The 14140-nt window shown below is 41.8% G+C and overlaps 1 protein-coding gene across 12 annotated transcripts in view; it reads right to left on the reverse strand.

Moving 5' to 3' along the window:
• Positions 1-953: 953 nt before the first annotated feature.
• Positions 954-14140, reverse strand: part of LOC143905204 (coiled-coil domain-containing protein 170) — a 162851-nt gene continuing 149664 nt past the window's right edge. For 10 of the 12 annotated variants that reach the window (XM_077420444.1, XM_077420441.1, XM_077420440.1 and 7 more), the window contains 14 exons: positions 10476-10571; positions 10276-10407; positions 9890-10078; positions 9496-9765; positions 8786-8930; positions 8549-8721; positions 8109-8309; positions 7631-7774; positions 7435-7512; positions 6555-6718; positions 5805-5913; positions 4143-4379; positions 2413-2582; positions 954-2061 (listed from right to left, as the gene is read on the reverse strand). In XM_077420444.1, coding sequence (XP_077276570.1) covers positions 1920-2061; positions 2413-2582; positions 4143-4379; positions 5805-5913; positions 6555-6718; positions 7435-7512; positions 7631-7774; positions 8109-8309; positions 8549-8721; positions 8786-8930; positions 9496-9765; positions 9890-10078; positions 10276-10407; positions 10476-10553 — 2232 coding nt within the window. In that variant the 5' untranslated portion in view covers positions 10554-10571 and the 3' untranslated portion in view covers positions 954-1919. Of the gene's footprint in view, positions 2062-2412; positions 2583-4142; positions 4380-5804; positions 5914-6554; positions 6719-7434; positions 7513-7630; positions 7775-8108; positions 8310-8548; positions 8722-8785; positions 8931-9495; positions 9766-9889; positions 10079-10275; positions 10408-10475; positions 10572-12899; positions 13040-14140 lie in introns of those variants that run through there. The other 2 variants (XM_077420449.1, XM_077420439.1) reach the window with 2 other exon arrangements.

The raw sequence follows: 14140 nt of genomic DNA on the forward strand, positions 1-14140 counted from the left end.
ATGTTACCGAAGATATACCGTTACCTGCCGTTACCTGTCACTTTCGGGTGTTCATTGATGACCGTGGTGGGCAGGGAAATTGGAACCGTGTCGCCGGAAGTGGGGCTTTCAATAATGGCGAGTGTATAACGAGTAACGCGTTAGAACCCTCTGCGGATGCCGCAAACAGGAAATCTCTCGTTCATCAATTCGGCGCCGTAATTATTATAAGGCCAATTAATAGCGCGATATGGAATACGAATATTTAACCGTACCGACGTCGAACCGGGATTGCGCTCGTTGATCAACGCGGAGATCATTGATATCGGAGCCCGCGCTATGCAATCGTAACTGTGAAGTGGCCCTAACGTTGTTTTTTGTGGTATTTAAATGGGGAACGCCTGGGGAACTCCGCTTGTCGATCCGTGAAATGTTTCGCACGATTCGTGCGAGCGCCATTTGTACATCCCTCGCGTTGTTTCGAATTGATTAGAAAAGAGCGCTAAACGCGATCGGCGGTATCGAGGTCAAAGAACTATTAGAATGAATAGGCGCGGCTATTTCAACTCTATTATCTCATATGAGAATCTAAATTTAACTTGAGATTAGTTTAATGATTTTTATAATGATATAAAATGATATAAGTCAGTTAGAGAAAGTTACTTTAAATAACATTTATTTAACAAATTATATATGAGTTAACAAAAAGATCATATTGCATAAATTAAATTAATTTAGATTTTTAGAAATTCTTTTCTTCTCTCTTTGTTGGAAATATTGAAATGTAGGTAATATAAGTAAAAATTACACGAACTTTACACTCTTAACTTTTATAAAAAATTTTATGAACACGTGTGTGTATTTTTGTTAAAATTGACACGTACAAATTTTTGATATATGTGCACGTGATTATGTAAGATTATTCAAGATGCGGTTCTATTCTGTAAGATGAAGAAAGAAAAATGACACTATAATCTTTTCACAAAAAAAGATTCTATTAATCAGTCTTTAATTCGCATTCCAAACATTATTTCCACAATTCTTCGCAAACTGGCTTCTTTATAAACTGAAATTCTTCATTATTTCACATGACTTTTCATTTACATTTGATTCTTCATTATTTTATTTATACACGCTTTGCATGCTTGACTTGTCTTATTCCATACTGTTCCATTCTTAATACATATTAATGACTCTCTTGCTTGGTTCAAGTGGCACATCCAGGCGATTCTTTCGGGAGTGATAAGTATATATGTATAACTATATATGTATATAATAGCTATTTTATTCGCGCGTATAAATCAAAGTCTGCGCCATGCGGCCGGCGCGTAAATAAATCACCTTAACTATAGCTTAAACTATAGCTACGCGAACAATCAGGTTCGCGTACTTTTCACTGAACACTTTCGACGATTTCCCACCATGACAGCCAATGCTCTATACGTTCAATATCGCACTTCCACACGACCCGTTAGGAATTTCTCACGCTTGCCGGTTAATAATTAACGCGAAATTGCGATTCCATGCGAACGCGTCGGGTCGATTTCCTCTTCCATTCGCTCGTAATAGCACGGATCGATGGTTCGATATTTCTTAATGCTTATCCCATCGGAATCGGTGCCGTGGCGAGCCATCGAGAACGCTCGATCGAACATGCGAGCGATCTCATGACGTGCCTGCTCTCCAATTCGTAAAGCGACGATGGTCGATATAAACAAATGGTCCTCTTCATCTCGTAAAAGTCGCTCGTTTACGCGAAATAAACGTAACGCTTTACGACACATGTGCGAGGAGCAGTGTTTTCCCACTCGCGACATCAGCTACGTGAGATCGGAGATTCGGGGCCCCCATTTAGGGACCATTCACCTCGAGGTGGATTGAACGCGGAGACACCGTACAACGTTCCCCGGGGATGCTTAAAACTTGAACTTTGGCCGGTGTCACGGAAGAAGGCTGCTCCTCACTGGCCTCTTGTTGTAATCGTCGTCGATGTCATGGAGATCGGGCGGGTCCGCGAAACCGCTGTCCTCGTAACGGGTACAACGTGAACCGGGCGATCTCGGCGGATGGACCGGATGAATGCTGTAACGGGAATGTACAAGAATAATGCAAATAGTTAAGTCCGTGTGATTGTATAGAAGAACACAAAAAAAATAACATAAACATAAAAACATAATATATGATCATCGTACAGGCGTAAATTTCCGTCAATAATTTTATTTGTAACGATAATATCTGCAGAATTTTGTTTTAAGAGATTTCCATACTATCATAGATTTCCAACAATTAATCATGCAATAATTCTAGAAATGCTTCTTGGAAATGTGAGACGGAGTAATGTGATAATATTCAATTACTGACGCATCAGTAGATTTTAGAGAAAATTTAAATTATGGATAATACGATGGCCCACTTGCTCCTCGTGACTATTACCTGGTGCATCTCGAGGGACTCGTCTCCAAAGGCTCGTCGTATCTACGGGAGAGCATCGTAAAATCTCGATGAGCCGCGACCATTTTTTGTAGCCGCGCGATGATTTCGTAATCGGGGGTGCACATGGATTCCGACAATAATTTCGCCACGGATACACGGAAGCTTGATAGCTGAAACAGGAAATGAGCGATTTGCGAATTGAATCATGCTCGTAGCTCACTCGGAACAGTCGCGCGACTCGCTCGAGCATTAACTTTTCTATCGTAAATTTAAACAATTGTTTCTAACAATAAGTAGGCAAGACATAGGCACCTTTATTTTTATAGAATGCCATTTTTTTTGTAAACACTTTTCGCTATATAAAAATAATACTTTTTAGTGCGAAATATTATTCTACGTTATGTATAAAATCCAATTATTTTTGCAGATTTAATAATATTAAAGTAAGTTGCATTAAAGTTGCAATTTCGTATTCGAGTGCTGATAAAACTTTTTTCATTTACATAACAGTTTTTCTTTTTCTATTTCTCTATCTCTGTTTATATTTTCCTAAAGTTCTAAATGCTATTTTATAACAGATTGACAGATGTGCAGCGAGGGTATTAAGATTCAAGCGCCATTACGTATAATTTATTATAATTAATGTTCGCTTGTTTGAACTAAATCCAAGTTCCGCGACGCTCCGAAAGCAAAGTTACGTTAGCGTCGGGATAAAGTCTCGCGGAATCGCGTGCAAGATTTACAGTCCTTTCACGGAGTATACTGCACAACGCGGGTTTAAGTCGAAGGAACTATCCGCTTTACAGCCTGGCGACGGACGCGAACGTGTCTCGAATTACTGTGACGCGGAGTCAACTCCAAATCGTTCTGAACGAGCGTTACGCGCCCGACAAGAGAGAGAGAGAGATCACAATTACGCGAATAGCCGCCGCCGAGGCACTGTGGGATTGCCACAATGAATTAACGAGTCCCTTTCGGTCTCTGCCTCCGCGGAGTATTATAGGAATAAGCTCTGCAAGGACGCTTGCCACTTTAATAAGAGATCAAAGGGTTTTGAATTCGCGATAGAGAATCTGTGGATTACGGCGAGACTTTCGGAGGGTATAACGTGGATTTATATCATATAATTAGCTTTCTTTAGCGTTTTTCTTTCTTTTTTTACGGAGAATTGAAACAACTCTACCCTTTTCTCTCTCACTCTCGGGAAATATGTATAATTTAGAGGAGATTTACGTAGATTTTAGGAAATGGGGATTCGAGAAATACATATGTAATGCATTGAAGCAGTTTGTCTGCGACGCAACGAGGCTCCGTGGCCGTTTCGACAGCGACTTCTTTTGCGTAATTTAATCGCTCGCAAATCCGCGTTCGTGCACACGAACGATCATAAATCAGAATTACGTGAGTACCAATACACGTGCCGAATACACAATCCGGCATTGAGACACGGGTCTTGCCTCTTGCGTTTTTTCCGGCGGACAAAGAAAACGTCGCGCGACGCGATTCCTTTGATATTAATGGTACAATTTATTTATTCAGCATCCGTTTCGACTACCAAGTTTATTTTATTTTATATATATTTATTTATATGTTAATTTAATATTTTATATATATTTTATTCCATTAATGCAACACGAACGCGAATAGATAGATATAGTCGTAAACACGAGAGATGAAATAGCGCGTGCGATATCTGACACGTACAAAAAGTATAATAATGCATATCTTACTTGGGATTCTCTCCTCGTGACCTCGGAGAGATTTTGCTTGACCTGAGCCAGCTCGTCGCGGAGGAGCTGCAGAGAATGGTCGTTTATCGATCTCTCCTGATCGGCCGTCTCCACAGCCGTCCTTATCTGCTCCTTCGCCATCGTTAACTTTCTGTTGTAACGCGTCCTCAACATCTCGCTCTCGACGAGACGCTTCTGAAGCTCCTCTATCTTCCGGCTGCGTTCCAGCGCGGCTATCTGCTCGCGGAAAATGTCGTAAAAGTGGGTTATAAACGTTTGATAGTCGTAGATTATAAAGGCTTTCTCGCGCGGTTTACGAAGAGAATTTGTTCGGGAATTTTGTTTTCCCGGTTTAACGCCGCGTCGTAACGTTCACGAGCGTAAAATCAATTTAACGAAGTTTTCTATAAAAGGGTCGTTCTCCGACTGCGTTTCGATAATCACTGCCAGTACTGAAAACCTATAGTTTACGTAACACTATAGATTTTCATTACTGGCAGTGAATATCGGAACGCAGCCTACGTTAGTCGCAAGCACAGCCAATCGCGTATGAAAGCAGTACCTATCACTTCAGGTCCATATAGCAATTGCAAGAGTTGATCTATTCCAGAATTTGCGTCTCTGTCATCATCTTCGTGAACGTTCAGGTCCAGAGATTTATCTTTATTCCATTTTAAATTACTCATTATTAAAATAAAATGTTCTAACCTAACTTAGCAATATCTTTGCGTGTTACCATAAGTCTGTTTACTATTGTTGAACTGTGGAGTAAAAAAAATGAACTCTAAATTAGTGCAGCCAGTTCAGCAAAACACGAAACGAACGAGGAAGCTAAATAAACAACGGAGCTCGGCTCGACTCAGCTCGATGCTCATATTATCTGTCACAAATCCGCAGACGCACGCAGGGCCACGCAGGGCTGCGTTCCAAAATTCACTCTAGTTAACTAGAATGCTATAGTGTATGTGACATAAACTATAGATTTTAGTTACCCAGGTTGCGTTCGAAAACTTTACTCAGGTGCGAACTTGCATCGTTCTATCTTTGTTACTTATTAAAAATTGAACAAAGACAGAACGCGACGCCGGTATACACCCGAGTGAAGTTTTCGAACGCAGCCCAGAGTGAAAGGAACGCAGCACAGAGACGCAAATTTTGGATTTGGTCAAACCTTGTGATTGCTATTTGCGACTACGTTAAACGACTGGAAGTAGTATACTGCTTGCGAAGAAAGCAATACTACTTACTTGTACTACTAGCAGTTCTGCTTGCTTTTAGGACATATTGATAATGACATTTTTACAAAAAAATCTCTTCTTTAATTGGCTGTGACTTACGACTGCAGTATAAAGCTCAAATTGCAAGCCTCTTGCGACTTGCGACAATATGGATTGCTTGCGACTAATGTAGAACATTTAACGACCTTCAAGCACGGAATAGTTAAATTATTTAAAAAATTATATACTCGCTTGTGTTTACTGGAAGCATCTCATGGAATAACAAATAGCCAACATCGCAATTGTCGTTAACTATAGATGCAACGAAATCATCGCACGTATACCTACTTACACAAACTGCCACGTTTCATGCATATATATTCCTCGAAACATTCGGATTTACCCGATTGTGAGAAAGTAAATACGGATTCTTGAAATTACATACTTTGTAATCCGCGGCTTCCGTCAATTGTGCGCTCAGTTCCCTATTCCGCGACTTTTCGTCCGACAATTGGACTTGAAATCGCTCGACCTGTTTCGCCAGCTTCTTCGCGCTGAAAGAAAGGAAGGAAAGGTCATTTTTTTCCAATTTTTTCCAATTCTGGCCTCATCGGGCATTAACGGAAGCGATGCCTAATAGCTGCCTAATATAGCGTACAGCAACGAATATAGAGAGATACATTCGACGCATTTGAAATAAACCGCGGACCACTGTCAGAAATTACACATGTAACCGCCGGCGATCACCGCGTGAAAAAATCATACCGCGTCTCGCGTGCATAAAGCCCCGCACTCTCGGTCGACTAAATTTTCCAATAAACCGCCGCGACTTTATATATTTCTCGTCGAACAGCTACTCGATAAGCATTGTTTCCCCGTTAACGTTACGTGCTCAATGGTAAAGGTTTATAGAGTCGATTGTAACACAAATTAATTATCAAAACAGAGATGATAGCCTCTTAATTATTGTTCAAGATAGATATAGTCTTTGTAAACATTATTTATGGGTACTAAATTCTTCGTAATAATTGTCCATTTCCGCGCGATATATGAGACAAAGAGAGAAAGATAAAGCGCAATTACATTCTGTGTAAATAATAGTTTTTATAAATTATTCGATGTATTACCAAAGAGCAAGTTGAAAGTTTATTCATAATTTTGTTGCAATTGGCCCCAAGGCTACTCTAAAACAAACCGTATGTTCGCCTCGTCGCGCTCGCTTTGCAACAGCGACTTCACCCGCACACTGTCCTCCTGTAGAGATAGCTTCCTACGTAGAAGGTCCAGATGCAGGTCTCTGCGCTGCAATTGCTCCCGCAGGGTTCGGACGCGACGTTGCAACTGATAAACCACGGAAGTCTGCGAAACAAAAGAAAACCACATTTGTCGAGTCCTTCTTGGCGAAGATGGTTCCCAAGTGTGACATAAATGTGCAAATACGCATTATTGCTGAACGCAAAAATATCAAACTTTACTAATTTCTCGTGCAATTATTGATTTGAGTTTGGGGGATATGATTCTTGAAGGATGACGAATGAAATAAAGTAATGGTGACTTCTTTGTGCGTATTTGCGACACTTTTCTATTGTCATTACGTGTCATTAAATACGTAATGTATAAGAAAAAAACTAAATTTATTTTTTACAAAAAATGAGGGAACGTCCTATCAAAGGAAAAGTCTGTTTCTGCTGACATGTTATCGGAGATTATTTAATTAAAAGTTAGTACGCCGCGGACGAGTTTTATGTTGGAAAGAGCGACCGCAATATCGACGCGCCACGAACAGCGTCGTAGATGCTATATTAAATGGAACTTCATTACGCGGTATTTCCGATAAACTGTCAATTTAAAGCGCAACAATTACGTCGCAAGCTCGGCCAACGTCCTCTCTCTTAGCCGCAAAGTATATCAGAAAACCTATAGGGCGGAATGGAGGAATGAAAAGCGCCTCGTTCTCTACGTTAAGGGTACTTCACGACGGAGGAACGAAATGAATGTCTACGAAGAGGATGCTTGAGAATTCTGTGAAATTTCTCTCTAAAGGCGCTTTGCTCGCCGCGCCGGCGGGGGCTTACTTCTTTGAGACAGAGAAGCTCGTGGAACGATCGCTCGCGCCGAATCCTCGGTAGGGTCGTGTAGCTGGAGCACAAATACTGCGACGTGCGGTAAAGCACACACGATTTGCACGACAAAGAAACACAGAACAAAGGAGAAGACGTTAGCAACGTGACAGCGGAATCGAAAGTACATAACATCGATTGTGCCCTTCACCTTGTCGACTAGCTTGTCGGTCTCCAATCTGGCCAGCTGCTCAGCCCGCACCAACAGCGACTCGGTTTGTAGATCGAGCCCGATCTCTTGAGAGATTTCGTCCATTTGCATCGCCTTGCCCAATCGGTCCAGGAAGGTCATGAACTGATAAAGATTTAAAACAACGTCAGCTTTAAAATCGGTGCTAAACATGGGGAACAAACGATACACGTCGTCATTAGATTAGAGTAAACTGAAATAAATATCTTTTAGAAATTAAAAATTTGTAACGCTCTAGGGTCTTAGAAACTTAAATTAGAGATTTGAAATACTGTTTCAATTTTTCAAGAATTGTTTCCTTAAAATAGAAATTCAATTTTTCATTTCATTTGAAGAGATGTGAGACAGTTAAATGTATAACGTCTTTAACTCCTCGTTCTCGGTGCTACGTGTCAAGGTTGCTTTAACATTTTCAAGAGATAGAAGCGTTTGAAATTACCATCTGCTTGTCTCTGCGTAAAGACTCTCTGGAGAGATCGCTGCTCGTGAGTTCGGATTCGAGCTTGTGTATTTTAGCTTCCAGAGCGGCGCGTTCCTCCTCTAGACTGCGTACCTTCATCATCGTGGATTCGACCAATTCGCTCTGCCGATTCGTTGACTCTGTCGCTGTGTTCACCTTTTCCCGAAGACTTTGTATTTTCTGGAAAGAGACAAGGAACGCGTTCGTAGCCATTATAAATTTCACGATATCGTGTAGATTAAAGTACAACAAAACTGAAAATTCCAATGTAAAGTTCTTTTCGATGAAATTCTCGATATACGAATAGAAAATTTATATCTTCCGTGAAGTAAAGAAAGTTATTTAAATAACTTATTTATTTTAAAAAATTCAAGTTTTTGCGAGCAAAAATACAAAATTGGCACGCCTGTGGCTTTTACCAGCGATTGATCCTTGTTGTCTGCCAGAATTTCTCGAATGCGATCCTTGATCGCGTTCTCGTGGGACTCGACGAATCGGCTTGGCGTACTGATGAGAATCGCAACCGACTCCAGGAGGTGACGGAATTCATTTTGTACGCGTTGCGTCTTCTCCTCGCGGGCTTTTAGATCCTCTGCAAGAGCGATACCGGTTACCAGAAGGCATGAGATCGAATCGACCAGGTCACTGTGATTTACCTCGTAATTGGCAGATCAGCGCCTCCTGATTCGATATATTCCCTGTCGCGCTGGTTAAGCTCCTATTCGCGTTGACGAGCTTGTCTCTCAAGTCGTTCATGTCCTTCTCGGCGACCCTATATTGCATCTCCAGACATTCCTTCTCCTGAGATAATGGTAAGCAATTAATGATTAATACAGTATTTGATAATTTCATAGCTTTTGACCGCTCGAAATAATTAAAATAATTAACCCTCAGTTACCTTACGTTTTTACACCCCGACATTACCTCACCAGGGTCTGAGAGACCCCTGCCATTTTTTCTAGCTTGTATCTTTAAGACAAATGCATCAATTTGAAGTCTTTTTTTTTTTAATCGATGCGTCTTTTAAAGATCTACAAGACTGTGCAAGTTAGATTATTCCAAGTTAAAAAATGTAAATGTAATTTAAAAAAAAAAGAAAGACGTGTTTTTTCTGAAAAAGCGAAAAAGATTGCTTTTTTTCAAGTTGACGTAGTACTGACTAAAAAAAGATACAAGAGTTTTATGAACGTTTTAAAGACCCTGCACGTTTTAACAATGTGCAGGGTCTCTCAAACCCAGGTGAGGTAACTGAGGGTTAAGATAATATCTGCATCCGCGATTTCTGGCAGTGGCAGTTTATGCAATTAAATTTACGAACAAAACGTCCCTTCAAATTTACTCGTAAACAAAATTTCAATCGTCGTACCTGACGCAAACGATCGATGTCGACTAGCTGAACGGACACTTGTCTCTGTAACTGCTCTTTTTCCGTAGAGAGGCGATCAAGAGCATCCCTGCAGGTTCTGAAATCCATCTCGACGCCCGTCAATTGCGTCTCGACGTTTGTGCTCTTCGTTCGCAAACGGTTCACTTCTTGCACGAGTTCTTCGGCTTTGTGAATCACCATCTCCGAACTGTGATGCGCCGTCTCGCAATACTCGACGTTCAATGCATGTGCCAACCTTCGCACAAAATCCTATCGAAAAATATAAGATATTGAAAAATTTGATATGATTTCTCTGCACGAGAAATAAATGGAAGTGTCGACAGCGTGTCGAGAAGCGCGATCGCGATCGGGCGTATGTTGAAACATACAGCACCTGCAGATTCAGACGTGCCCGTTCCTTCAATTGAATCTCCTCGGATATATTGTGCTCCAATTGTCGAATTTTCTTGTCGTATTCTCTGACCTTTTCCTCGTGATACTTTACGTCACGCTGCAGGCCCTGTATCGTGATCTCATTCCTGCCCTGGGACGCGTAGAGATTTCTCTCCCTCTCCTCCAGCTCCTGTGAAATCGTTATTGGATTCTACAAGATGTATATTGTTCGCCGTCCGTCGACGTCGACTACGAATTCCGCGAGTCTCGCGTTGATCTTTTCAACGGAGAGACAGCCTTTAAGCGGGATGGGAGAAGCGAATTATCTCGGCGCTCATTAACGGAGGGCGCTCTTTAATCGTCCGCTTGTTAGGGAAGCAAATTAACCTGAATGCGCTTCTTGAGACTGGAGACGACGGAATTCTGCCTGGCCGCTTGCTCGCGAAGCTGATCCGCCTCTACCTGTAACTCCACGACCCTCTGGTCCCGCGATCTCACGGCGCTTTTCATTTCCTGCAGCTGAACGGAGACCAATTTGATTACTAACGCGACTGATTATCGAGGCAGAGAAACGATAATCGGTTTACCTCAGACATAAGCCGGTCCCGTTTGTACTCGAGAGCAGCCAGCTCGCTTCTCAAAGTGGTCGTTAGATCGTGAGTCATAGCGTCGTCTGGGTCCACCTGAAATCAGAGACGTTCGCCGGTTGTTCAAAGATACCGATAAAATGGATATTTTATATTTTATATTATCATACTTCTCTCTCTCAGCATAACGAATCAATGGATGATTTTTATATATCAAATGTCAGTGTGTTAATTATCCGAAAATTAAAGGCATTATTTTTTTATATTAAATTATATATTTATCATTGCATTTAAATCTACATTAATCAAATAATCTCGCAAAAATGCAAGTAACGTGTTTGGTTATTTATGATATTTATTGTCATATCATTGCTTTTATGAATCTCTCGGTATATAGTTGCACTTTGTACAAATTAGAATGACAATTGTTGTAAATTATCGTTCTCTTCGTATGCCGTGCGACGTATACGGCGCGGCGGGTACCCTCGTTGAATTTCGCTACAGGCGAGGCGATCCCGTCGTAAAGAAAGTCATTTTATTCGCTCGAAGCTTCCTATACGCGAGGCGCAGGGCTTTAATGTCGAAGCGCTCGTTTAAGCCGGGAATAGATTAGCGGCGGCCTCCGCCGCGTTGCGGCTTCTGAAGTTCTGATCTTTCTCTCGGCAGAATGCAGGACTCGCGAGTACCGCAGGTACTGGCACGTCTCTACCGGCGCGGGCGGCTCGTAATGGCACCCATTTGAACTTCCACGCGTGTACGACGGAAACTTTACAAGACAGGGCTCGATATGCCCCTCAACCATTACGTACGTCTGCCAGCCTACAGAATTGCCGGATCGTAGAATGTCGGCCACAATGCGGATAAGTTAGCATGTTGGTGGCTATTTTTAGAACGATATTTCGAATCATCTATTTTAAAATGCTCGCGATCAAATTAGAAAAATGTTTATGCTGATTACTTCGAGATGTGTGTATGATAATGATGGAAGAATCAATTTCTCGATTGATACAATCTCGAGTGATAGCTTTGATTGAAAGCAATTCTAATTTGATTTTTTTTGTATAAAAACCGATCTATCCACGGTGCCCTAAAAGGTTATACTTCAATCTCCTATGAAACTTCTAAGCAATCATTCTAACGTACAGCTTAGGAATAATCTTATTTATTCATTTTTTTTTCAAGCGCAATAACGAAATTTTCCAAGATGGTAATATTGCAGGAAGATTGCAATAAGTTGCAAGATTGCCTCTGCGGCAATCCGATTGATATTGAATATTGAAATTGATCGTATTACGTGGCGTCAAGTGATGGTGTAAAAATACTTTCTTGCACAATTCTCCAAGGAAATAAATTTAGATGATTTCGTATCATTTTATACAGTTGATTAACATAAATTTGCCAACTGGTGTAATCAAATTCAATTCGGCGCAGAACGGTGATTAAATCGTCATTAAGCCAAGTTGAAGAGATACGACATCATTCAACGATCGCATGTCATTCAAAATGAGACGGATGAATCAAATTACTATTATTAAGAGCTCAACGATGCGATAAAATATTTTTGTCGGCGATTTCGGTGCCAATTATCGCCGCTCTAATTAAATATTTCGCGGCAGTAACCGATCATTCGCTTTTATCTCGTTTTGATGCTGAATGCTGATTTACGCTCGACGCATTTAATTACTTTTCAACAAATCCGACTCGTCGCGGGATCCACGCGGAATTAAATATATCCCCGCATTGAATCGCTCTCGCGATGTAAAATTAAATCCAAGTACGCGACCAAACGAGGAGAATTCGTTTCGCCATTAATTACGATCATAAGCGGATTTAGGGCTTAACGTGCGAAAAAAGGCTCTTTGCTCACTCTTTTTCCACCTGTTTCTCTCGATCTTATCTGCGAGTTTGAAAACGGGAACGCGCTGTAATATAACTTCCTGATAACCATCTCATTCCCGAACGCAAACGAAAGTCGGAAACAGGATCATCATGGAATAAACACGGCGCGAAGTTTTGTAAATGGATGCATTTTCATGTATATAGAATCTACTAATTACGCATTCACTCTATTACCGGTGCATCTAGTGCTCAAAGCTGATTGAATTGCGTGTACAAAGCAGCTTACGCAATCCGAATCTTACATTCTATATGCAGTGCATTATAAATGAAATTAGAAAATAAATTATTTAATATAATATATAATATATTTATATTTAATTTTTAACAATAATATTATTATATTATAATAAGCGTTGTTATTAAAAGCACGTCTCAAATAACGTCTCGAAATTTGATGGGAAAATAGCTTCACCCAATCAAAGATGTAATATTTCTATATAAAGCGCAGTCTCGTCGATCGTTCTCATCGCCAAAATCGATCTCGTCGACGTAACAAGGCTTGCTCGAAAACATGATCAACTCTACCTCTTGCTCGCCGTATCCATATCGCAGGTTTCCGCAAGAATTTCCGTTGCACGATCGCGCGAGAGAGCGCTTCGTATTCCCCGAAGAGTCCCGCTCTTAATCCAGATAGTACTCAACGGAGTTCGCACTCCAAGTCCTAGCTGTAGCCCCGGCGAATCGCGAATAGCGTTTCCGGTCGTTGCGAGGAGAAGAGAGAGAGAACGAGGGCGCGCGTCGAAGGTAGCTGCCACCGTCGCTAATTCCAGGGCAATCGGATGCGCGCGGCGCCAGACAGTTACGATGCCTGAAGTTTCGTCTGCCTACGACAGCGGATTACGTGACCCGAATCCGTGCCGTTGTCGCCGCCAGCACCATCACCACCCCGGGGACGACCGACCTCGCGCCGCGCCGCGGCCTCGCCGTTCAGGTATTTGTATCTGCACGCGAAAATCTATGCCCGCGAAGTCCGCGTCAACCTGCGAGAATGTTACAGTGCAACCGAATACCGGCACAATGGAATACGCTGCATGCCCGAATTTACAGGTCACTGTTTCCACAATGATACTTCTCGATATCACGCCGTTGGCTCCACATTGTGGAACCCGGATGCCTACTTCGACCAACGCGAAGTACAAGTATGAAAAGATACGAAGATATACGTATATGCAATACGAATAAGTGGAACGGGCGAAGTCCTTTTATTTTATTTCTAGACGAGTACTCGTTGATTAAAAAAAGCTTTCAGCATGCAGTGCGCATACTTGCGTATCAGCGCGGTATGCCAAAAGGAATAATATCTCTCTTGTCCAAACGCATGCATTCGCTCGGGGGATGAATTAACGTCTGTCGCGCGTTCGGACGTATGAGAAAGAGGGAGAGAGGAATATTTAATTCAATGCGCTTATATTTTCCTGGGAATCAGATTGAAATCAGGATCCGCGATCCTACATTGCGCCGCATCAATTATCTCGCGATTCAATTACGCGACACAGGTCGACCGATTGCGCGACTGCGCGAATGGGATCGTTATTATCATTATCTTCGCATGACCCGAAAATAATTTTGACGCGCGGACTAGAGAGACCGGGACGGTTTTGGCGGAGGCGACATGTTCCCTCGTCCCGCGGAATACCGTGAATTTTCACGATATGGTTAAGTCCAGCGATATTGAATACCCATTATCCCGCCATTGCACCCATAAATATCCCGTCGGTCTCGGGATCCATGCGGGAAACAACCGCGCGCGGCGAGCGCGATCTATT

The sequence above is a fragment of the Temnothorax americanus genome, unplaced genomic scaffold (assembly GCF_048541705.1).
Source record: "Temnothorax americanus isolate GAGA-0224 unplaced genomic scaffold, ASM4854170v1 Scaffold6, whole genome shotgun sequence".
Classification (NCBI taxonomy): domain Eukaryota; kingdom Metazoa; phylum Arthropoda; class Insecta; order Hymenoptera; family Formicidae; genus Temnothorax; species Temnothorax americanus.